The sequence below is a fragment of the Gracilinanus agilis genome, chromosome 4 (assembly GCF_016433145.1).
Source record: "Gracilinanus agilis isolate LMUSP501 chromosome 4, AgileGrace, whole genome shotgun sequence".
Lineage (NCBI taxonomy): Eukaryota > Metazoa > Chordata > Mammalia > Didelphimorphia > Didelphidae > Gracilinanus > Gracilinanus agilis.
Window position 1 is genome coordinate 264,066,729 of NC_058133.1, and position 23,665 is coordinate 264,090,393.

Sequence of the window (23,665 nt, forward strand, 5' to 3'; positions counted from 1 at the left end):
AAGGACATAATTTTGTTGACCCAGTAACAGAGCCTTCAGTGCAGTTCATGCTAAGACTTTAGGCAACTGGCAACATCTCCTGGCACATGAGATTTCTCCAGGGACATTTACAACACTGAATAACACCCACCTAAAGTTATTCAAGAGTAGTAGAAAGAGAGATTATCTGATTCTCTAGTTTTCAATTTTTCCAACACATAGCATTTTTAAAAACCTTTACCTTCTATCTTAGTATCAATTCTAAAACAGAAGAACAGTCAGGGCTAGGCAATTGGGATTAAATGATTTGCCCAGGGTCACATAGCTAGGAAATATTTGAGGTCAGATTTGAACCCAGACTTCAAGCCTGGCACTCTATCCACTGTGCTACCTAGCTCTTGTTTGGGCAGTTGGAACCCTCTTTACCTAAGCATGTTCCCTGTCAGCAGCCTCAAAAGGGAAGAGAAGCCAATTAATCAGACAATCAACACCATTTTTTTTAAACCCGTATCTTCGGTCTTAGAATCAATTCTGTGTATTGGTTCCCAGGCAGAAGAACAGTAAGGGCTAGGCAATGGGGGTTAAGTGTCTTGCCCAGAGTCACACAGCTGGAAAGTGTCTGAAGCTATTTGAACCTAGGACCCCCTTCTCTGGGTCTGACTCTCAATCCATTGAGCCATCCAGTTGCCTCCAATCAAAAACTATTTTTAAAGCAGCCATCTCAGTGTCAGACCCTGTGCTATGTGCTGAGGATACAAAGGACAAAATCACAAAATATTTACATACTCTGGAGGAGACAGCCTATAAATAATTGGGTATAAATAAGATATTTACAGAATAGAAAGAAAGTAACCTAAAGGAGAAAGCTTAGGCAGTGAAGGAAAGCCTTTTGCAGAAGGAAGCACGTGAGCAGAATCTTGAAGGAAGTCGGGAAGGTCAAGAGCTAGAGATGAAAAGGAAAGAATTCTAGGCATCAGGGAATGTCCAGTGCAAAGACATGGTGAAAGGAAATGGAATATAATATACAAAGAACAGCAATTGGGAGAAGGGATAAGTATTTTTAAATAGCACCTACTGTGTGCTAAGCACTGTGCTAAGTACTTTACAAATATCTCATTCTTGATCCTTACAACAATCATGGAACTGTTCAATCTACCCTGGGAGGTAGGTACTTTTATTAGCCCCATTTTACAGCTGAGGAAACTGAGGCAGACAGGTAAAGTGTGTGCCTAAGGTCACACAGCGAATTAAGGTTTGAGGCAGGATCTGAACTCAGGTCTTTCTGATTCTAGGTCCAGTGCTCTATCCTCTGTGCCATCTAGCTGCCCTTAGCCAACATCACTGGAGGGGAGTAAAGTGAAAAAAAAAGGGAAAAGGTAGGAAAGGGCCTGGTCATGAAGGGCCTTAAATTCCAAACAAAACAGTCCTTTTCTGAGTTTGCAGGTAACAGGGAGTGGCTAGAGTTTATTAAGGAGAGAGGATAAGGTAGCAGGGCTTAATCTATGCTTTAGGAAAATCATTTTGGCACCTGTTCTGGAGGATGCTTTCAGGAGAGACTAATTGGAAGGCTTTTGTAATCGTTAAGGAATTCAGGAAGAGTCATCTTCCTGAGTTAAAATCTGACCTCAGACACTTACTAGCTGTATGACCCTGGGCAAGTCACTTTGCCCTGTTGGCCTCAGTTTCCCCATCTGTAAAAGGAGCTGGAGAAGGCAATGACAAACCACTCTAGTATCTCTGCCAAGGAAACCCCAAATAAGGTCACGAAGAGTCAGAGATGATTGAAAATTTAAAAATAAATAAATTGAAAGCAACAACAGTGATATGGCCAGACCTGAGCATTAGGAAATTCACTTTGATGGATAACAATGGGCCAGTGTGGTAAGAGATTTGTGGCAGGGAGGGAGACTAGCAGGCAACTACCATGGGGGTGATGAGGACTGCACCAGGGTTGGGGCAAGGTCAGAGGAAAAGAGGAACGTGGGTGAGAGATTCCATGAAGGTAAAATAGAAATCTATGGATTTTAATAGTTTTTATATTTTATTTTTTCCAACTACATGCCAAAAGAATTTTAAACTTTCATTTAAAAAATTTTTGAAATCCAAATTCCTTCTTCTTTCCCATCACTGATTTGGCAAGAAATTTGATAGAAGTTATATACATACTGTCATGCAAAAGATATTTCCATGTCAGTCATGTGGACAAAAACAACAGACACAAAAAACCTCAAACCTCACATAAAATAAGGTAAAAAACAGTATGATCAATCTGGATTGAGACTCCATCCGGTCTTTCTCTGGAGGTAGATAGAATTTTTCATTATAAGTCCTTCAGAACCAAAATTTATATATTTCCTTTTTCTTTCTAAACCCTTACTGTAGGATCAATACTAAATATTGGTTCCAAGGCAGAAGAGTGGCAAAGGCTAGGCAATGGGGGTTAAGTGACTTGCCCAGGGTCACACAGCTGGGAAGTGTCTGAGGTCAGATTTGAACCCAGGACCTCTTCTGGTTCTGGCTCTCTACCAACCCAGCCACCCAGCTGCCCCTACCCTATGTATTTTTAAAACACTTTCCAAACTGGTGTTATATTTGCCTCCAAGGGGTATGTGCTCTGATCTGCAAGCCAGGACTGGTATCTATGTGACCTAGTCCAGTTCTCACTCTAATACACCAATAAACTAACCACTTTTTCTTTGTGCTTTAGAATATTCGGAGCTCTTTAAACGCATTTTTACAAATGGACCTCACAATGTTCCATTTGCAGTAGGCATTTCCATTCCTATTAGGGGATGCTTTCAGATCCTCACAGCAATATTCCTGAGCTCCGAAGGACAAGTGGGCTTCTCATTTTATCATGAGGAACTAAGTGACCTGTTAGCAGCAGAGGTGGGACTATATCCTAGGACTCCTGATTCCTAATCCACAGCTCTGAAATTTTCTTAATTTCTCTTGATCTAGGCCTCCCCCCTGCCTCCTTGACTCATCTCTGCTGCCTACTCCTGGGACAGTTTGGGTGTCCTACCGGCCTCATCCCATCGGTACATGTCAGATGCATGAAGACTCTCAGGTTTGGCCATTTCCAAATAGACTTCCACCCCCACCCCCTTTATTTCCCATGAGCTTTCTCTCTGGTCAGCTCTGAGCCCTTGCCAGCCATTGACTGGGGCACGCTTGCCTTTGGCTGGGCTCCTATAAGCCCTTGGTGACTCCTTGGCCCCAGTGACCCTGTCCCCTTTCCTCCCACTGCCTTTCCTCTCACTTTAAACCCTCCCCTTCTGTTTTTGAATCAATATTGTGTATTGGCTCCACGGCAGAAGATGGGGCTAGGCAATGAAGGTTAAAGTGACTTGCCTAAGTCTAAGACTTGCCCTCCCTTCTCAACTCACTGAGCCACCTAGGTGCTGCCCAAATTATAATAATATTAACACTGTTACTTGGAGGGAGGATCACCTGATAGAATTCTCTTGCTAATTGTGACTCTATCTTTCCGTGCTAATGGACTGGCTCAGACAAGCAGAAAGTCCATGACCCTGGGAGGAAGGGGTTCCCTTTATAGGCTCCATACATCCTATAGTGTTCAGAAACAAAGACAAAATTCTATAGTCAAAATTAAGCCAGACTTCAGAGTTTGAGTGACAGCCTTTGACATACCAGACAGCGGTAACTCAAAATGTTGGGGCTCCCTAGAGAGTTCTTTTCCTAATCCCTCTAATCTGGTCAAGGATAGGGAAAGGAAGACTACTCTTAATTGGATTAGTCACAGCAGCCTCTGCTCTTATCCACTCATCATTCCATTCTGTTTTCAGGAAAATCAGAATTCTTTCCTGAGCTTTGACTTCATTTCCCTTTAGAAATCACAGCAAAGTGGTTCAGTGGACAGAGAGCCAGGTCTAGATATGGAAGGTCCAGTGTTCAAATTTGGTCTCAGATAATTCCTAGCTGTGTGACCCTGGACAAGTCACTTGACTCCCATTGCCTAACCCTTATAAAGAAAGAGAGGGGGAGGAAGAGAAAGAGGAAGGAAGGAGAGGAAGGAAGAGAGGGTGGGGAGGGAGGGAGAGAGGAAGGGAGGGATGGAAGAAGGGAGGAAGGAAGGGAAGAAGGGAGGTATGTATGTAGGAAGGAAGGAAAGAAGACCTTGGGAAAGCATGTGACAAAAGAATTCCAGACTAGGAGAAGGTCTCCTTGGCATTGAAGTACTGACAAAGCTTATTTCATTCCTACTAGTTCAAAGACTTCAGATACTGAGAAAATATGATTTCTTAATATTTCTAAAGTGGGGGTCCACTTAGTGTCTGTCTTTCTACACCATAATTTGTCTCTCTCAAGCTTATTGCATTTATAATTAGGAAAGGAGACCCTTTGGTTACTCTACTAGATACAGTCCCCAAAACTTGAATGGAAATAAAATTTTTGTAAATTGAACCATATTTCAAAAACTAGTAAAGATCCTGAATAAATGGACTCGGGCAGTGAATACCTTTATAAAGTGAAGAATCCTGTAGAGCAAACAACCATCCTTTACTTCCTTATATAAGACTTGCTTAAAAGGAAGTCTAGTGGGATGTGCAAAAAGAAAAAAAAAAAGTGGTGCTTTGCTGAAGTTGTGAGGGATGTTGTTGCCATGGCAATAAGGCAGGGAGGATTCCTGCTCTAGCTTGCCAGGAAGTCTACAGAACATTTGTTCTTTTAAAAATTTTCTTCTTAAATCTTCATTATCTTTGTTTTGATATCACCTTCCTTTCTGAATATATTTCTTCTCTTCTTCTCCTACCCATTGGGCTATCCCTTATTTGAGAGACAAGAGAAGACACAGACAGAGAGAGAGAGAGAGAGAGAGAGAGAGAGAGAGAGAGAGAGAGAGAGAAATTGAGTAGTTTGGTAAAACTAGCACGTTAATTATGCCTGACAATACATACCATAATAAATGCCTATAGTCAAGGGGCAACTAGGTGCTCAGTGACTTGAGAACCAGCTTAGAGATAGAGGTCCTGGATTCAAATATGGCTTTGCTTCCTAGTTATATGATGACTCTGCACAAGTCACTTAAGCCCCATTGCCTAGCCCTTGCTGATCTTCCACCTTGGAGACAATATTTAGTATTGATTCTAAGATAGAAGGTAAGGGTTTATATAAAAAAATAAACCCCCATAGTCCTCTGCCTCTGCAAAGAAGGGAGGGAAAATTTTCTCAACTTTTCAATACAGTGCCAAACTGTTTTTCCCTCCTAGGTATCTACACACCTGGAAAGGGACCAGAAGTAGCCTCTTTATGACTCTATGAGGAACTTTCTTCTGCCTCCTGTCATGTAGCAGATTGACCACAACTCCATCCTCTCCTATGGCTGTGCTGCTGGTTCTGGAAATTTGGCTTTTATTTTGTTGGGGACCTCTGTGTCAGGACTCCCTTTCAGAGGCCCGGAGAATCTGAACACCTCTGCCAAGACCCATCCCTCAGTCAGGCCTCTTACGATCAGGGAAAGAAGGCCACTCAAAGTGGTAGAGGCTCCTGAGGAATCGTCAGTGTCCCTGAGAACCAGCTCTGGGATAGGAAACCCATCAGGCCCATCCTGTCTAAACTGGCAATGTTCCTTCCCATTTCTAATGTCTGTAGATTCATCCCATGATTCTCTCTTCGTAGTGCTCTATTGTTCTATATTTCCTATAATCTGGGGATTGAGACTATCCCCAATATCCAGTATTCTGGGGAAAAAGCATTTTTTAAAAGACTCATTTCTTTTCCCTTTTCTTGGATCTCTGTCACCTGTTCTGTGCTCATCTTTTAGCCAGTGGAATTTGCCTCTGGGTTCTTCTGGTCCTAGATAAAGGGGCGGCACGTATTTTGTCTGGTAGGGGTCCCCAGGCCATTTCAATCCCTGAGAATTCAATGAGGCCTTCATCCCCTCTCTCCTCCCCAGGTTGCTATAGAGTAATTCATTTTAAGAGGACCTAAACATCCATCTTCACTTCTTTTAGTCTCTTTAAGAAGGTCTATTTCTTCTGCTCACAAGAAGGAGCAGAAAAACTTCTAGCTGATGTAATTTGCAAAACAAACAGATGACCAAGTCTCAGGGCTGTGGAGAGAGTTTGCTTAACAAAATGTGTGATGCAAAATCAAGATAGCATGTGGGAAGATGGAAAGCGAAAAACAAGGAGTACTCCCAATCAATGAGCCTTCCAGGAAGAACAGTAAAGTGCATTCATTTTCATGGGCAATTTTGAGTCCTAAAACGGGAATAATAGACATGGTAGAAGCAAGAGGAGTTTGGGTGTGGGAGTATGTCTAAATGGGATCATTTAACATAATGTGGTTGTGTTTTTTTTTTTTTTTTTTTTTATGAAATCTGCTTTAAATGGGCTTCATTTTTTTTTTATCCTTACCTTCTGTCTTAGAATCAGTACTGTGTATTAGTTCCCAGGCAGGAGAGCAGTAAAAGGCTAGGCAATGGGGGTTAAGTGACTTGCCCAGGGTCACACAGCTAGGAAGTGTCTGAGGTCAAATTTGAATCCAGGATCTCTCATCTCCAGAACTAGCTTTCAATCCACTGAGCCCCCTAGCTAGCCCTTTAATAGGCTTTTAAACAGATAAATGACCTTGTGATAAGCTCCCAATCTGAAATCATTCCCTTGAGAAGGCAAATGCACTTTCAAGATATCTGTCCTTTATAGTCTCTTCTTTTTTCTGTTTCCTTTTGCTAAGTTTCTGGAATCAACCCAGGGAGGAAAATCCCTCCTCTGATTTATGGAGGGAGGAAGACATACCTCTGTCATCTCTACACAGCTAGAGAGCAAAATGATGACCCATTTGCAAAGAGAATTGACCGCTGCCCATTTTTCCTCATGACGGGCAGTTAGGTGGTACAGTGGATAGAGTACTGGGTCTGGAGTCAGGAAGACCAGAGTTCAAGTCTGAAATCAGACATTGACTAGCTGTGTGACCCTAGGCAAGTCATTCCATCCTTTTTGCCTCAGTTTCCTCATCTGTAAAATGATCTGGAGAAAGCAAACCACTCCGGTATCTTTGCCAAGAAAACTCCAAATGGAGTTATGAAGAATCAGACATGACTGAAACTCAACTAATCATTCTTCCTGAAGCTTATGTGAGCAGAGATTCTTGGAGGGGAATAAAAGGAAGATTGTTCCTTCACAACCTGGGAATGTATATTCCCTGGTTCAGAAGGTGAGGAACAGAGCTCAATAAAGCATAAGTTGCATACGCCAGTGCTGCCTTGCCACGTTATTCTAATTGTTTCAGGCCCCCAGATCAGCTCCCATGGGCCAAACGTTTTGTGTCCCTAGAATAAGGATGGCTCTTTCCCCTCCCTATTTGTACACTTTAAATAAAATACATGAATAGCTTAGGCTTTTTGCAGGCCAACAGGGTCTTAAAGTAGGTAAATGAGACCTAAATGAAACAAGATATAGAATAGAGGAGCTAGCATAACCAGATAATTGGAAAAGAGAAATGTATCTTTGCTAATAAGTGTGAGGTCCCCAGACTAACTGTGTTCCCTGGGCTGACTCTCACCACTCCAGAGCTTTGAATTCCTAGCACCATACTCCTGCTTCAGTGGGTTAACAGAAAAGGGTCCATTTGGATCTTCTTATTGGAACTCTCACAGCTTATCTCTCTCTTAACATTTTTTTAATTGACTTTATTTTCATGAAGATTTGCATTTTCTCTCTCTGCCCCTACATCCCTTAAAAAAAATACCACAAAACAACCCTATTATGAACACATATCGTCAAGCAAAAAAAAAATTCTCATATGGTCCTTGTCCAAAAAAATTATATCTCAGTCTTCACTCCTAGTTGATTACCTCTTTGTCATGAAGTGGGGAGCATGTTTCATCATGATTCCTATGGAATTCTGGTTAGTCATTTTGTTGATCAGAGTTCTTAAGTCTTTCAAAGTTGTTTGTCTTTACAATATGGTTATTGCTAAATTGCTTTCCTGGTTCCTCTCCCTTCGTTGCATTGATTCATACAAGTTTTCCCAGGTTGCTCTGAAACTACCCCTTTTATTATTTCTTACAGAACAATAGTGTTCCATTATAAAAATATACCCTAACTTGTGTAGCTGTTCCTCGGCTGACAGTCAACATTTCAATTTTCAATTCTTTGTCATCCTAAAAAGAGTTGCTATAAATATTTATGTATATCTAGATCACAGCTTATCTCTTGAGAGTTAATCATTCTCACTTTAACTCCTAATTCTCCTTCTTCTGCTTGGTAGTCAGGTTCAATCTCTTTACCCAAATCTCTCTGTCCCAGGACAGGTAACACATGTCAGGTTCCATGACATGTGTTGAAAATATAAATAAATACTGCTGGGAAGCAATTTTCTGAGCTCAAACTGACATTTTATTGTAGGAGCTATAAATTGCAAAATGTCAGGGTCCAGAGCCAGCCCAGCTCAGTCAAAGATGCAGAAATGAGGGAGTGATAATTATGTAGTCTATGCAAAAGAATCAGATTACACAAATTCCCCCCAGAAAGCAAGGGTCAGTTGAATATTTATTTTTGGTGGGGACTGGGGACAACTAAGATTTTTGTCTTCTAAAAGACTTCTCTCTCCAAGAAAATGGTTTTCTTGTCTTGGAGCCAATTACATCATATGTAAAATGTTACGGTCACTCTATAACTTCAAAGCTACCTGAGGTATCATAGATTTCCAGTCTTTGGAGCATGTGGACACAATTCAGGATGTTGAAGGCATGCGCACACTCCTCTTGACAAGGATATCTTGCCAAGGCATTTCAGATGATTTTCTTTGTTATTTTATTTACAATATGATTATTGATTATGGATTCTCACATGCAATTTTTCAATCAACAATTGGGAATTTTACTTATTAGATCTATGGTTATAATTTATCATTGTAATACAGAGTATCTAATAAAATTACATGCAAAGAATATCCTTCTAAAAAGCCATAAAACAATGAATATAAAACCAATTACCTTGCTTAATTAGGTTGTTCTTTTATACCTATGATCATGTTGATAACTTTGTTTAACTATCTCTTGGGTATTTGGGAGGTAAATAGAAGATGTAGATTTTTGGAACATGACTTAAAACATAGGAATAACAGGCACCTGATCAGGGATGGAGAATGTATAACAAATACTGGTAAGACTATAATTGCCTGGCAGTTTGCAAATCTAATTTAAAAAAAAAAAGACTTTAAAATGAAAAAAATGGTATATTCACATCACTAAGTATGACACAGAGTTGCTATATAGCAAGAAGAATAGCTGTTGACATATCTGGAAGATTACAGTAAATGAAATACAAAAAAGAGCCAATAAGGCCCATAGCTTTCAATATCTACACACAAATACACAAAGTTTAGGCAACAAATGAGATGAATCAGAAGTGTTAATATAAAGAGGCAAATTTGACATCATGAGTACCACTGAAGTCTATGACTGCTATAAAAGGAAACAAGATAAGGAAAAAGAGGTTAGGGCAGTATTGTATATTGGGGTGGGTACTCATGGGGGAGAATCCAAAAGTTAGTAGGGAAATACGATAAAGAGTATTTGGACAAAGATTAATGAAGATAGAAAGAGGAGTGGTGGTGTACCCAGACTATACTATAAATCTTATCTGTATAGACAAAGGAAAGAGATAGGGAGTTTGGGAGACAGATTTCAAGCCTGGAACAAAAGCACGATTTTATACATACATACATACATACATACATACATATATATATATATATGAAACACATCATCTCTAATTTTATTACATTGATTCTAAGACAGAATGAAGGTAAAGGTTTAAAATAAATAAATATATCCTTACCTTTCATTTTAGAATCAATGCTGCATATTAGTTCCAGAGTAGTAAGGACTAGGCAATGGGGGTTAAGTGACTTGTCCAGGGGCACACAATTAGCAAGTATCTGAGGTTATATTTGAATCCAGGACTTCCTGTCTCTAAGCCTAGCTCTCAATTCACTGAGGCACCCAGCTTCCCCCATGATATAATATCGATAGGAGATTTTGATCATCCAACCACCTGCTGGAGTGTCCTCTCTAGCAAAAGATTACTTTATAGAATCTTATTGAAGGTTTCATCTAGATTTAATTCTCACCAAGAATGATGGACTAGTTGCTGTGGAAGTGATGGAAATCTTTAGGGGGAAAGTAGTCACTTCCACTTTTGATAGAAAAGGAGAGGAACGGTAAGCATAGTCCCTAGATGTTGGGAGAACCTATTTCAAATGGTTCAGAGGATAAAAAGGGAGACAGTATGGACAAAGAAAATCAGGCCAGGAGGGATGGGAAACTCTCAAAAATTAGATTCTACACTAGTATCCAGAGAAAGAACTGTGGGAGTAGAAACACAGAAGAAAAACATTTGTTTGCTCACATGGTTCAGTGGGGATGTGATTGGGGATGTTGACTCTAGACATTCACCCTAGTGCAAATACTAATAATGTGGAAATAGGTCTGGATCAATGATACATGTAAAACCCAGTGGAATTGCTCATTGGCCACAGGAGGGAGGTGGGAGGAGGGGAGGGAAAGAATATGAGTCATGGAACCATGGAAAAAAAATTTCAAATCAATTAATTAATTATATGCTTTTAAAAATGAGATTCTAAAGACATTAAAAAGGAAATTATTTTGATGAGGAGGAAAAACAGAAGCTTTCTGAAGCTGTGGATAAAATTGTGAATTAATGTATATATCCTATATGATGTATAATATACATAATATAGAAAAAAGCAACATACTATACTAATATATATTAGTTCACAGTTGTGTTTTTATTCCTATATTCAGAAAGCTTACATTTTTCTCCCTGATCAAAAATGTTTGCCTTTTGTGTCTTAGTATATATACATCTACACATTATACTCATGAAGTTGTCTGTATCAGTATCTTGAGGTTCACATTTGGAATAAACGCACACAGAGTCAATTCTCATCTCATCATTCACAGTGGTCATGCTCCATAAAGTCTCCACAAACACTGAATTATTGAATACTGAACTAAACCCTCACCTTCACCTCGTAGGGGAAATACAGGCTTAAGATCCTGCAGGCTTCTGACTACCACGTTTACTTTAGTTCTTTCCAGAGTGACTTCATGGGCAGAGCAGCAAACGTCCTCTTCCTTTTTCTGGATGTTCAGTATTGTTGATTCATCCATATGGAGCTCAAGGCCAACAATACTGACTCGTCCCTGAATGAAGCTTATCTAACACATATTTTCTCCATGAGGCACCTCAAATCCTTCTTGTACTTAGGAACACTTAGACAGCCCTCCAGCACTACACCTGAGGACTGTTTTTAATAGCAAAATTACTCCCAAAAGTTAAAAAAAATTGCAAAAATGTGGCACCAAACAGAATGTGAAAAGGACACTTATTTACAGTTAAAGAGCTAAAATTCTATTCAACCTCAACTGGAAACATTCATGTTGGGCAACTCAAAAGAATTGATTTGGGGGTTACAAATAAATTATTTTGGATAGGTGAATGTGCAAATATGGAATTTGAAAATAAAGAAAATTGTATATATATATTCATATGTAGGTATATTCATGGTATTACATATGTGCATATATATGTGTATGATGATGGTATAAGCATGTCCTACCTAGTAAATGTAATTCCAGAGGTTTTAGAAAATGGAGTAAATTGTTTAATCAAAAGCCTACACTAAGTGTGAATAAGTTTTCAAAACAATTTAAAAAGACTAAAATACTTTGATCATTGGATTAAGACAGATAGAAGAGAAATTTAGTGTATTGAGAGCTAGGCTTAGAAATGGAAGGCCCTGGGTTCAAATCTGCCCTTAGACACTTTCTAGTTGTGTGACCCTGGGCAAGTCACTTAACCCCCAATGCCTAGCCCTTAATACTCTTCTGCCTTGAAACCAATACTTAGTATCCGTTCTAAGATACTCTGTAAGGGTTTTTTTAAAAAAAAAAGACAGAAGCCACACATGAAATACATTATCATGATAGGTTAAAAGGATTAGATATAGCTCTGGTCCCATTATAAGAAAGGAAGGAAATAAGCAATTTAGAACTCCTATGATGTGTCAGGAGGCACGGTGCTAAGTCTTTACAAATATTGTCTCATTTAATTCTCACAACAACTTGGGAAGTAGGTGCTATTATCATCCTCATTTTATAGTCTGAGGAAATTGTGGCAAGACAGACATCAAGTGACCTGCCCAGAGCCAGAGAGCTGGCTGTGTCTAAGTCTAGATTTGAACTCAAGTCTTCCTGAATCCAGATGCGGCCCCCTAGCTATTTTACCACCCAAGTACTTCTAAAAAACAGCAAGATTGGAGTCCAAGACAGTAAGGGAGGAGCACCAGCCAGTTCCTCAAGAGGGGAATTAGTTGGAAAGTATAGTGGGAACAGATATGTCAACTTAGAAGAAGCAATTTCTATTTTGTTTTTAAACCTTCTTTTTGTGATGGAGCTGTTGTTATGTGGCACTGCTTGGCAATGCCGTGTCCCCCCAATTTGATAACCGTCTGCCCTATTGCTATACTGGTCTCTATGAAACACTAAAATCACTCAGTCAGTTTATTAAACACTTACTATGTACACTCTGCTGAGCACTGGACGTACAAAGAAAAGGCAAGAACTGTCCCACCTGCAAGGAGCTTACATTCCAGTGGAGGAGACAACATAAACCTAAATAGGTACGTGCAAAATAAATAGAGTAGATGGAGGGAAGGTGGCTTAAAAGGATGTTATTAGCTCTCCTGAGATTGGGAAAGTCTTCCAGGAAGAAGTAGTAGTCAAGTGGAATTTTTTTTTTTAAACCTTTATCTTCCATCTTAGAATTGTAAAAGGGGAAACAAATTATGGTTGGACTGGATATATAAAGTTTGGTCACCAGGAACCAATTACCCGATTCCAAAATAAAAGACCCAAGTCAGGATGACTTTTATGGTGGTTTATTTACAATATGGGAAGAGTGAAGGTAAGAAGAAGAAGAGAGAGAGGGAGAGAGAGAGGGAGAGAGAGAGAGAGAGAGAGAGAGAAAGAAAGAAAGAAAGTAACTCTGGCCTGGTCCAGAGGCCCAAACCAGGCAAGGCTTCAGAGGCCCCAACAAAGGGGGCACAGAGGTTAATTAAACAAGGCTTCTAGGCACGAGGCCTCCTCTAAGAAGAGAGGCCTCCAGAAACACCAAGGAAAAGGAAAGGGAGTCAGCCTAACTTACCCATGTGACAATTCAAAAGGAAGCAGTCTGACGTCTCACCTGAGCTCCTTCAAAGCCAGGTTCAAAAGGCAAAATCCCCTTCATAGGAAGTTACCATCATATTTAAAAGATAGTTCATTTCACCATTTCCTGCATCCACCCTCCAGTTCTATGTGGACAAATGACAGTCTCAACCTTGTTTTGGACTGCCCAGGGGGCAGTCACTTGCTTTTGATTTGTCACTTACTAGCACATGTGGTTCATAGACCTTCCCCCTCCCCACTTAATTCTAAGTTGGGTGGGGTGACATTTTCCTGGTAGCTAAAGTCTAAAGAATGAATAAGGGTGAGCTAATTCCATTTACACAGAATCAATAGAGCAGTAAGGGGTAGGCAATGGGGATTAAATGACTTGCTCAGGGTCACACAGCTAAAAAGTGTCTGAGGTCAAATTTGAACCCTAGACCTCCCATCTCTAGACTTTGTTCTCAATTTACTGAGCCACCTAGCCAGCCCTGGTGAGTAGAGTTTTAAAGACCAATGATAGATAGAGACATGATGTATAGAGAGATGGTGGATAGATAGATAATCAGATGATTGATAGATGATGGATAATTAGGAAAATTACAGTGGATAGATAAGTACATACTAAATAGAGCAGATATTTAGATGGGCAAATATTAGATGAATTATTAGATAAATAGAGAATTTATTGTTTACTTTGGGTAAGGTACTGTACTAATAGTGTACTAGGAATACATATAGAAACAAACAAGACAGTCCCTGTCTTCAAGGAGCTTATATTTTAAAGAGGGAAGACAGCATGTAAAGGGGTGAGAGGGAGTAGAATGTGAAGGTGTCTATGCTAGGGAATGGCAGAGACTATAGGAAGTGGCCTGATTCTTGGCTAGATAAGATAAAAGACTGACTTGGATTGAGCTTCTTGAAGAAAACAGTGGACTCTTCGTTTCCAGGAGAGAAGAGCTCATCAGAGAGTGAGACCAAGGAAGTAAGACTGAAGGAAATGTTGAGGTATTTTAACAACTTCCTTTTCTGCTCCTGCACCATCTGGTTGTTATCTTTTGTGCACAATTCACAAGTCATCAGTGATAATATACTGCACCATACATCTACCCATTGTCATTTGAGTCACCCACGATTTGGATGAAGGTATTAGATTAAATGATAACAAAAGTCCCTACTAGTTCTAAATCCTATGATTTTTTTAATGGTGGATCAAAGGAAAGAAGGAGTTGATGAGAAGACTACTTGGTCAATTTGATGAGTCCCCTGAATCAATTTGATGAAATGACAGAGAGAAGACTTTTACTGGAAGGACAACATCTCCCATGGGGGTATGCATATATCCTAGCGCCCTGACCAGAAGACACAGCAAACTCCAGATTAGTTTCCAATAAGTATGTCCATTGACTGAGAATTAGTGGGGATAAATTCTTAGAAAAGAGCTGCCTTTCTTTGTGGTCTATAAAAGCCAGTTATAAAATGGCTCATTCCTTTTCTTCTCATGATTTTTTTTCCCACTTGATCTTCCATACCAAACAAAGTACATCAAAAGGATTGGGTGGGTGGGAGTGATGTAGTATATTTCTTCCCCCACATTCCCAGTAGTATAAAATGGAAACTTGTAGAAGAAACACATGGAAAGTTGTCTATATTTGCCCAGTGATTTGCCCAAGGACCTTGAATTCCTGGGCATCTGTTTGTCTTGTTTCCTCTTTTGAGCAAAAGTTAGACTTACTTTGTGGGTAATCTTGCACTTAAGAGTTGTTTTTTTTAAACCCTTACATTCTCACTTAGAACAGATACTAAGTATTGGTTTCAAGGCAGAAGAGCAGGAAGGGCTAGGCAGTTGAGGTTAAGTGATTTGCTCAGGATCACACAGTTAGGAAGTGTCTGAGGCTGTATTTTGTTATATTCAAATCCTGAGAAATGTTAGTCTCACCTTGATTGACAAAGGAGGCAGTTGGAGAGATTGGAATGTTCCCAGATGCCTTGAGCCAGGGGCAAAAGTCGATTGGCCTGGGGGTAGAAATAACCCTAACAGCCACCTGGAAGAGGTCTTTGGTCTTTGGTCTTTGATCTCTGATCTCTGACTTTGGACTTTGGTCCCTAGATCTTTAGGTCTCTGAATCTTCCTAGCTCTTTAGGTCTCTGGATCCCTGGGTGGTGAAGGGAGGAAGGAAGGTCTGAAGAAGAAGAGGGTGGTAGGATTTGAAAACTTCCTGAAGGCTGTGAAGGCTTCACTGATACCAAAAACTGATAGTGGGAAGCTGAAAGGAAAATCACCAACACAGCTGTATCAACAGAGCAGGCTACTCTCTGGTTTGGCAGTGGCCAAGCTGAGCCAGAGGGGTTGTGAAGAACAATAGCTCCAGCTTTACTAAAACAGTAGCCTCCAGCCCTGAGTCATTATTGATTATAGATATTAGATTGACAGTGTCTCCAATCCCCAATCTGTATCCTGATTATCCTTTCCCTGATTTAGATCATAGATAAAGAGTGTTCAATAAGTACCTTCCTGAGTGGTCTTTATATCACGACCCTTGGGGAGGAAGCAAACACAGTCAGATAAACAGACGTGATCCAAGGCTAATCAGAGCCCAATATTAATAATTGATCCAACCTCATCCACCTAACCTTTCAGGTCTTTCCTTGGTCAACTGTTATTGAAAGGGGATTATAACAACTAGCAAGGGTGATCAGGGTTGGTGTTCCCCCTTTACCAGCACCTAGGGAGAATACAGAGATACAGGCATCTCACTGATACTTATATCTCCCCTAGGACCATAGGACCCTCTATTCTTTATAACAGTTTTTGGTGAAGCCAGACAAACAAAGAACCTAGGCTACTGAAAGGAAAGGGAAAGATGGGATTGGCAAGGGTAACCTTCATTTTTACCACCATATCTCTGATCATTTATTCCTTTACCCAAGGGGTAATTAGAATATGGTTCCATGTAATCCCAGATTACTTCATAAAGATCCTGACATTGTATGATGCATACAAATACCTAGCATTTACAATGGCAGATTTCTTATCCTACTTACCAGCTATAGTAGTGATGATTGTAACAATAATACAAGGGATTATGGCAGGAAGAAAACTATTTCAACTACTCTTTGGGAAAGGCAAAAATAACAATGAAGACATGTTTTCACTGATGAAAGAACAACTCAGACTTATGATAGAGATCAACAACAAGATCAAGCAGGGTCAACACAATACTACAACTAGAAATAATAGAGAACACTTACAAGCCTAAGGCAAAGGAAGCTCCTAGATCTAAAATGGTGGATTGGTGTACCCAAACTGATTTTGATTTAAATGAGGCTACACAAACTGAGAATGGAGCAATGGCACCTGCCACCATGTCATTGTTCCCAATCATTGATCAGACCCAGTTCAGAGCGAATGGTGAACCCTTAGCATGAAAACATATAAGGCATTCACAGCACAAGATTTGGAGGTGCTAAAGAGGAGGCTCCCCAAATATTTCCTGTCCTCCTATAAGGCTGCCAAAGAATTAAAACGGACCTTTAACCTTTTCAATCCATCATACCAGGACACTGAATTTATATTAGATGAATTTTTCACCCCCAGCAAAAAAGCCAAATTTATAGCAGGCCAGAGATAACCAGAATCTAGTTTTGTGGTCACTTGAACATGCAGCGATAGACTTAAGTGTACCTGAGAATATGAGACAACTCCTCAAATGCAGAACAGATTTATTAGAGGCTATAAAAATACATGCAAAAATGCCTAATGGATAGAATAAATTTGAAAAGATGAGGCAGGCTGAGGATGAGCACCCATGTTTGTTTTTAGATAGGCTGGTGGAGAATTCAAAGAATCCCATTTCCATGTGTCGTGTTCTGCATTTGTTCTTGAGCTCATGTGAATATCCAAATGGGCATCCAGTATTTTGTGATGGGTGAAGTGAAGGCCATTCATACAAGATATTAGTATGGTGCATTGAGGGTTGATGCATATATGAGTGGAGAATCTTTGACCTACACTTGAAGAGACTCAGACACAAGGCAAGAAGAGCGCATAAGAGGCTATTGCAATAGAGCAGGTAACAGGTGACAAGGGCTTGCTCAAGGATGGTAGTTATTCCAGTGGAGAGAAGGGACCACCTGAAAGAGAGATTGCAGAGAAGAAAATACAACATATGGCAACTGATGGAATGAATATATAAGGTAAGGAGGAAAAGGGAGGGGTTAAAGAAGACTCTGGGTGACAGGATGGAGAATGGCCTCCCCAACTGAAATAGGGAATCCACAATGCTTCTATCCCCACTGATGCAAGCTGAACTTTCCCTGACCAGTAAGTCTCACTTGGTTCCTAATTCTGACCACCCAGGTCATTCTTTTTTTTTTTTTTTTTTTTTAATATTTTCCATCTTAGAATCAATACTGTGCATTAGTTCCAAGGCAGAAGAGTAGGAAGGGCTAGGAATGGGGGTTCAACGATTTAACCAGAGTCTAAACTAGTTAACAGAACTAGTTAACAGTCTTCCTAGTTAACAGAACTAGGAAGTGTCCAAGGCCACATTTGAAACCAGGACCAGGTCTCCAGAGAACCATCTATTTGCCCCTTCTTTCACTTTAAAACCAACCATCTCAAAACAAAGGAAGCAGACTTTGGGGAGAAACTTATTCACCATTCCACCCAATATAAGAAAAGTACCTTCTCTGGAAGGCTTGGAAATAAAAACCCTTACCTTCCATTTTAGAATCAATACTGTGTTTTGGTTCCAAGACAGAAGAGCAGCAAGGACTAGACAATGTAGGTTAAGGGACCTTCCCAGGATCATGTAGCTAAGAAGAAGCTAAGGTCAAATTTGAACCCAGGACCTCCCATCTCTTGATCTGGTTTGCAATTCACTGAGTCGCCCAGTCACCCCCTATCAAGGCCATTCTTAATGGGGTACAAAACCAGGAGAAAATCATACTATAAGGATTCTTCCCCCAGCATTTCTTCATCCTTGTAGATTGGAGATGGAATTAATTTCCATGCGACTTGAAGAGCAAAAGAAGTAAGAAAAGGGAGGTGATGTCACAGAAGGAAGACACGGAGCCTCAGTGGGTGTATATCAGGCAGGCGGCCCTTGTCACATCTGGGTTGCCTTGGTACCAGGGGGAGGGAGTGGGAGAAAAGAGAGAAAATATAGGATTTTGTTGCCAGGCAGCCCTTTCAGTCCCACCCACTTTGCTTTAGTTAGGAGGGGAGGGGCAATGTCTCCAGTGTTCCTGTCATTTTTAGCACTAGGTGTGAGGGGTTCCCCTTCAGGTCCCAAGCTGCCTCCCTGAGTCATCTTCTGCTTAATTCCAGCCCCCTGAATAAGCTGGGACCAGAGTTCTCTCTCTTTTACTGAATCCTAGAGACAAAGCCCAAGCTCGGATCCCTGGACCCCATCCTTCTTCTGTCATTCCCAGCAGATGGTGATGGTGAGCCCTGGATCCTGGCTTCAAACAACTACATCCGCTATGGAGCTCACACAGGGTTTACCATCCATTCCATGGATGCCCTTTGCATACCAGAAAATACACCAAGAAGTCAAGAAACTCTTCCTCTCTTTTGCCTATTGATAACACCGCATGCACCCCCATTTTGGAACTGACTAACCTTTTGAAATATTGATTTAGGATCCAGAACATCTCCCTCCCCTCCTCCATAAACTCCAGTGGTTCCCCCTTGCTTCAGGATCAAATATAAACCCATCATTTGGAAAGTCAATCTGCCCTTCTAGCCTTATTCTACATGCTTCTCTTCTATTATGCCATACTCTACATGCTCTATGAAGAGGTCCAGCCTCCCCCACAAAGATCTGTGTGGGTTCTAATCACCTAGACAGGAAGCTGGGACTGGGAAACGAAGGGGGAAAAGCCTAGGCTAGGAGATGGAGACGCAGAGAAAGATGTAGTGTGGAGTCCATCAGAGAGACAAACCTGAGAGAGAGTTCAGTGTATCACTTTTTAAAAAATTTTTTATTATAGGGTTATTATGTATATGTATACATATATACATATATACATATATACATATATATATAAATATATATGTTTTATTATAGGGTTAGCACATCCACATTCAGGGAACCTTCCAGACAAGGGAACCACCAAAAGTTTTAACATAAGATTACAAGTCCAATGACAAAGAGAATGAAACAAGTAGTAAAACGATTGTTCAGCCAGGAGGCAAGGAAGAAGTTATTTGAAAGTCCCTCCTGAAATGAGGGGATGCCCTTCGGTTGGGGAATGACTGAACAAATTGTGGTATATGCTGGTGATGGAATACTATTGTGCTCAAAGGAATAATAAACTGGAGGAATTCCATGTGAACTGGAAAGACCTCCAGGAATTGATGCAGAGCCAGAAGAACATTGTACACAGAGACCAATACACTGTGGTAAAATCAAATGTAATGGACTTCTGTACTAGCAGCAATGCAATGACCCAAGTTCTGAAGGACTTATGAGAAAGAACGCCATCTACATCCAGAGAAAGAACTGTGGGAGTAGAACCACAGAAGAAAAACAACTGCTTGATCACATGGGCTGATGGGGATATGATTGGGAATGTAGACTCTAAAGCAGTGATTCCCAAAGTGGGCACCACCGCCACCTTGGAGGGTGCTGCAGCGATCCAGGAGGGTGGTGATGGCCACAGGTGCATTTATCTTTCCTATTAATTGCTATTAAATTTTAAAAAAATAATTTCCAGGGGGCTAAGTAATATTTTTTCTGGAAAGGGAGCAGTAGGCCAAAAATGTTTGGGAACCACGGCAGTCTAAAGGATCACTCTAGTGCAAATATCAATAATATGGAAATAGGTCTTAATGATACATGTAAAACTCAGGGGAATTGTGCTTTGGGGGGTGGGAGGAGGGGAGAGAAAGAACATGAATCATGGAATCATGGAAAATTTTTCTTAATTAATCAATTAAAATTTAAAAAAAAAGTCCCTCCTGACTTTTGTTAAACCTCTCTCTTCCCAGAACCCCCGACAAAATCCATGTCTGCTTAATCAGATAATAAAGTTGCGCCTTTGTGCTCTTTGAGAACTTCTCAGACTGCCGGACGCCTTTCAGATTTCAACTACATGACATTCCTCAGAGGAGGAGGGAAGTCGGATATTTTCCATCGCAATCATTTCAACCCCAAGTGGATTTTCAGTATAAATCAGTCAAGTGGATTTTAAGAAATATATACAGATAAGTCTGATACATGAATGCCTCATTCATTTGACCAGCTTTTGAAAACATATTTAGCACCCCATGATTCAGTAAATCTGAACCTCTGTGCTCTGTTTGCTGTCTTCTCTATACCCCGAGGTCCAGTCGGACCGGCCCGCTCCACGTTCCTCCCTCATGACCCTCCAGCCTGCATCTCTATGCCTTCCGCCTCTCCTCCAGAACTGCTCCGAGGGTCCCTCGTACTGCTGGGTCTCCCTCCTCCCAAATCAAACGTGGGTGTGCGTGCGTGCGTGCGTGGGGGTGCACATGTGTATGTATAGACACACATTGGATTAGAGATTGCATTTGTATATATTTTGATAGATTCAATTTAATATGTAGCATTTATGTGTGTATGTATAGCATGTGTGGTGTGCATTTGTAGCACATGCACATGTTATATTGCATGTTATATGTGCATATCAAGGTGCCATTAATATAGTAGTGTGTATATATTGCATGTAATATATGTGTTGTTGTACATGTAATATGTACGTGTGTTATGCACCATGTGCACATTAGCCATGCAATGTGTTCGTGCGTTATATGCGTAACGGACACACCTGTACATTATGTGTAGAGTGTGATATATGTAACATGTGTGTTACATGTAGAACCATAAGACACGTGTAGTGTGTGTACCATGCAGTTAGCATGTATACATTGTAAAGGTGAATTACCAGGGAAGTTAACTAAATACTATCTGTGGGTTCACAGTGGGGTGTGAGAGACAGGAATGACAGATGACAGGACCAAACAAGGTAGGGAGACCAGGTTTAACTGCCAAGGAGGTGACTGAAGTGGCAGTTGGGCCCCAACAGTCACTCAGCCCACCTAGGCAAGGCCTATGGAACCAGCAGGCAAACGGCAAAGCTTGATAACAGTTTAATTGAGGGAAACAATAATAAAGGATGGGAATAAGGGATTCTACTCTTACAGGCTAAGGGCAAACCACGGGGACAGGGGAAGGACTTATCTACACTAATCTAAGACCGAAGCCAGGCAGGGCCCAGAGAATAGCAGGACTGGAGTGGGAATCCTCACAGCAGAGTCCAGAGATGTTTTCAGGATGCCAGGAACCAGCTCCTCCAGAACTGATGGTCCAAAGCAGCCCAGTAGGGAGAGGAGCCTGCAAGCTGTCCACCAGATCGCAGATCCCTCCCTACTCAGTGCTGCTGTGCAGGATAGATGTCCTCTGCTTCCAGCCTTCGCCACACTCCAGGATCCATCCCAGGGAATCAGGGTGCAACTCCACAAGCTCCGAGGTAGTCACTGGCAGTTAAAAGTGAAGGAACTAGGACAGCGGGTGGTTCAGCGGACAGAGAGTCAGGCCTAGAGATCAATATGACATACTGGTTCCAAGGCAGAAGAGCGGTCAGGGTGAGGCCATGGAGGTTCAGTGACTTGCCCAGGGTCACACAGCTAGGAAGTGTCTGAGGCCACATCTGAACCCAGGACCTCCCATCTCTAGGCCTGACTCTCAATCCACTGAGCCACCCGGCTGTCCTTCACTGTTTTGTTTTGTTTTGTTTTGTTTTGTTTTGTTTTGTTTTGTTTTAAACCCTTGTACTTCGGTGTATTGTCTCATAGGTGGAAGAGTGGTAAGGGTGGGCAATGGGGGTCAAGTGACTTGCCCAGGGTCACACAGCTGGGAAGTGGCTGAGGCCGGGTTTGAACCTAGGGCCTCCCGTCTCTAGGCCTGACTCTCACTCCACTGAGCTACCCAGCTGTCCTTCACTTTTAACTGCCAGTGACTGGTGCCCTCCTGATGTTTAACCACTGAATATAAGTAGCTTTTATTTACTTCAAAGATGTAACAAGAACAAAAAACAAAAAAAAAAACAAAAAAAAACCTCCCCCTCCAGCGCCCCAGCCAGACACCGTCCTCTGACCAGCCTTGTCCCTGGAGAGCGGCCTCCACACGGTACTGCCTCTGGGGGACTTGGGTTCAAGTCCAGCTGCAGCCAGACTAGCCCTGCTCTTAGCCGCCGCCGCTGCTCCTGCAGCGCGTCCCAGCGCTGAAGGCTCTTTGCTTCTTGGGGCGCTTCTGCGAGACTCGCCTAAAATCCCGCCTGAACTCCCCTCCCAGGCAGGACCTCTGGGAGCTCCCAAGAGGGCAGCCGCCGGTCTCTCTCCCCGGGAGGTACTCGAGCCGAGGGGGAGCTATTGGCCCCAGGCAGGCACAGCGGGGCTCTGCGCAAATGTTTAACAATCACCCCCTGCTTGGGGAGGGGAGAATTGTATGGAAGACGCGCGTCTAGGTCGAGTCTGAATAATAAACATTTTCTCCGTCATTTAAGCGTAGACAATCGACAAACCATACCGGGCCCTGATTTGTAGCAGTAGCGATTTCCAAGGTGTATGTAAGTATTCGTAGCTGAAGTTTTATTTATACTAATAATCTGGTTATCTAGAATAATTATTATATTAGCATTAGTCATAATACGATTACAGAGTATACAATCTAATATGCAGTGATAAACAAAAATAAAATCAATGGTAAGACATCTAAAACAATATACTAATGTTATAATTATTTATTATTAATTGCTTATAATAATTATATTGAATTAAATCTATTATTTATTCATCAGTATATTCAGATGAAAAATTTAACAATTGACCTCCATAAGCCACTAGGTGGCAGCAGCAGATAGAGAACTGGTCCTGGAATCTGCTAGACCTGAGTTCAAATTTGACTTCAAACATTTAGTAAAAGTTGAGCTCCCTTGGGCAAAGTCACTTAGCCTCCATTTGCCTCCATTTTGTGGTTTGTTTGTTTGTTTGCTTGTTTGTTTTTTTATTAAAACCCTTGGAGCAGATTGAGAGCTGGGCCTAGAGACGGGAGGTCCTAGGTTCAAATCCGGCCTCAGACACTTCCCAGTTGTGTGACCCTGGGCAAGTCACTTGACCCCCATTGCCTACCCTTACCACTCTTCCACCTATAAGTCAATACACAGAAGTTAAGGGTTTAAAAAAATAAACAAACAAATAAATAAATAAACAAACAAACAAACAAATAAATAAATAAATAAAGCCCTTACCTTCCGTCTTGGAATCAGTACTGTGTATTGGCTCCAAGACAGAAGAGTGGTAAGGGTAGGAAATGGGGGTCAAGTGACTTGCCCAGGGACACACAGCTGGGAAGTGTCTGAGGCCAGATTTGAACCTAGGACCTCCTGTCTCTAGGCCTGACTCTCAATCCACTGAGCTACCCAGCTGCCCCCCCCATTTGCCTCAATTTCATC

At 41.3% G+C, this 23,665-nt stretch overlaps 1 protein-coding gene across 1 annotated transcript in view; it reads left to right on the plus strand.

Moving 5' to 3' along the window:
* The window catches only part of PNPLA1 (patatin like phospholipase domain containing 1), a 55,672-nt gene extending 50,426 nt beyond the window's left edge, over positions 1 to 5,246 (plus strand). The window contains exons 9-10 of the mRNA XM_044675865.1: positions 2,941 to 3,049; positions 5,214 to 5,246. Of these exons, the coding sequence (XP_044531800.1) occupies positions 2,941 to 3,049; positions 5,214 to 5,246 (142 nt within the window). The remainder of the gene's footprint in view (positions 1 to 2,940; positions 3,050 to 5,213) is intronic.
* The last annotated feature ends 18,419 nt before the right edge of the window (positions 5,247 to 23,665 follow it).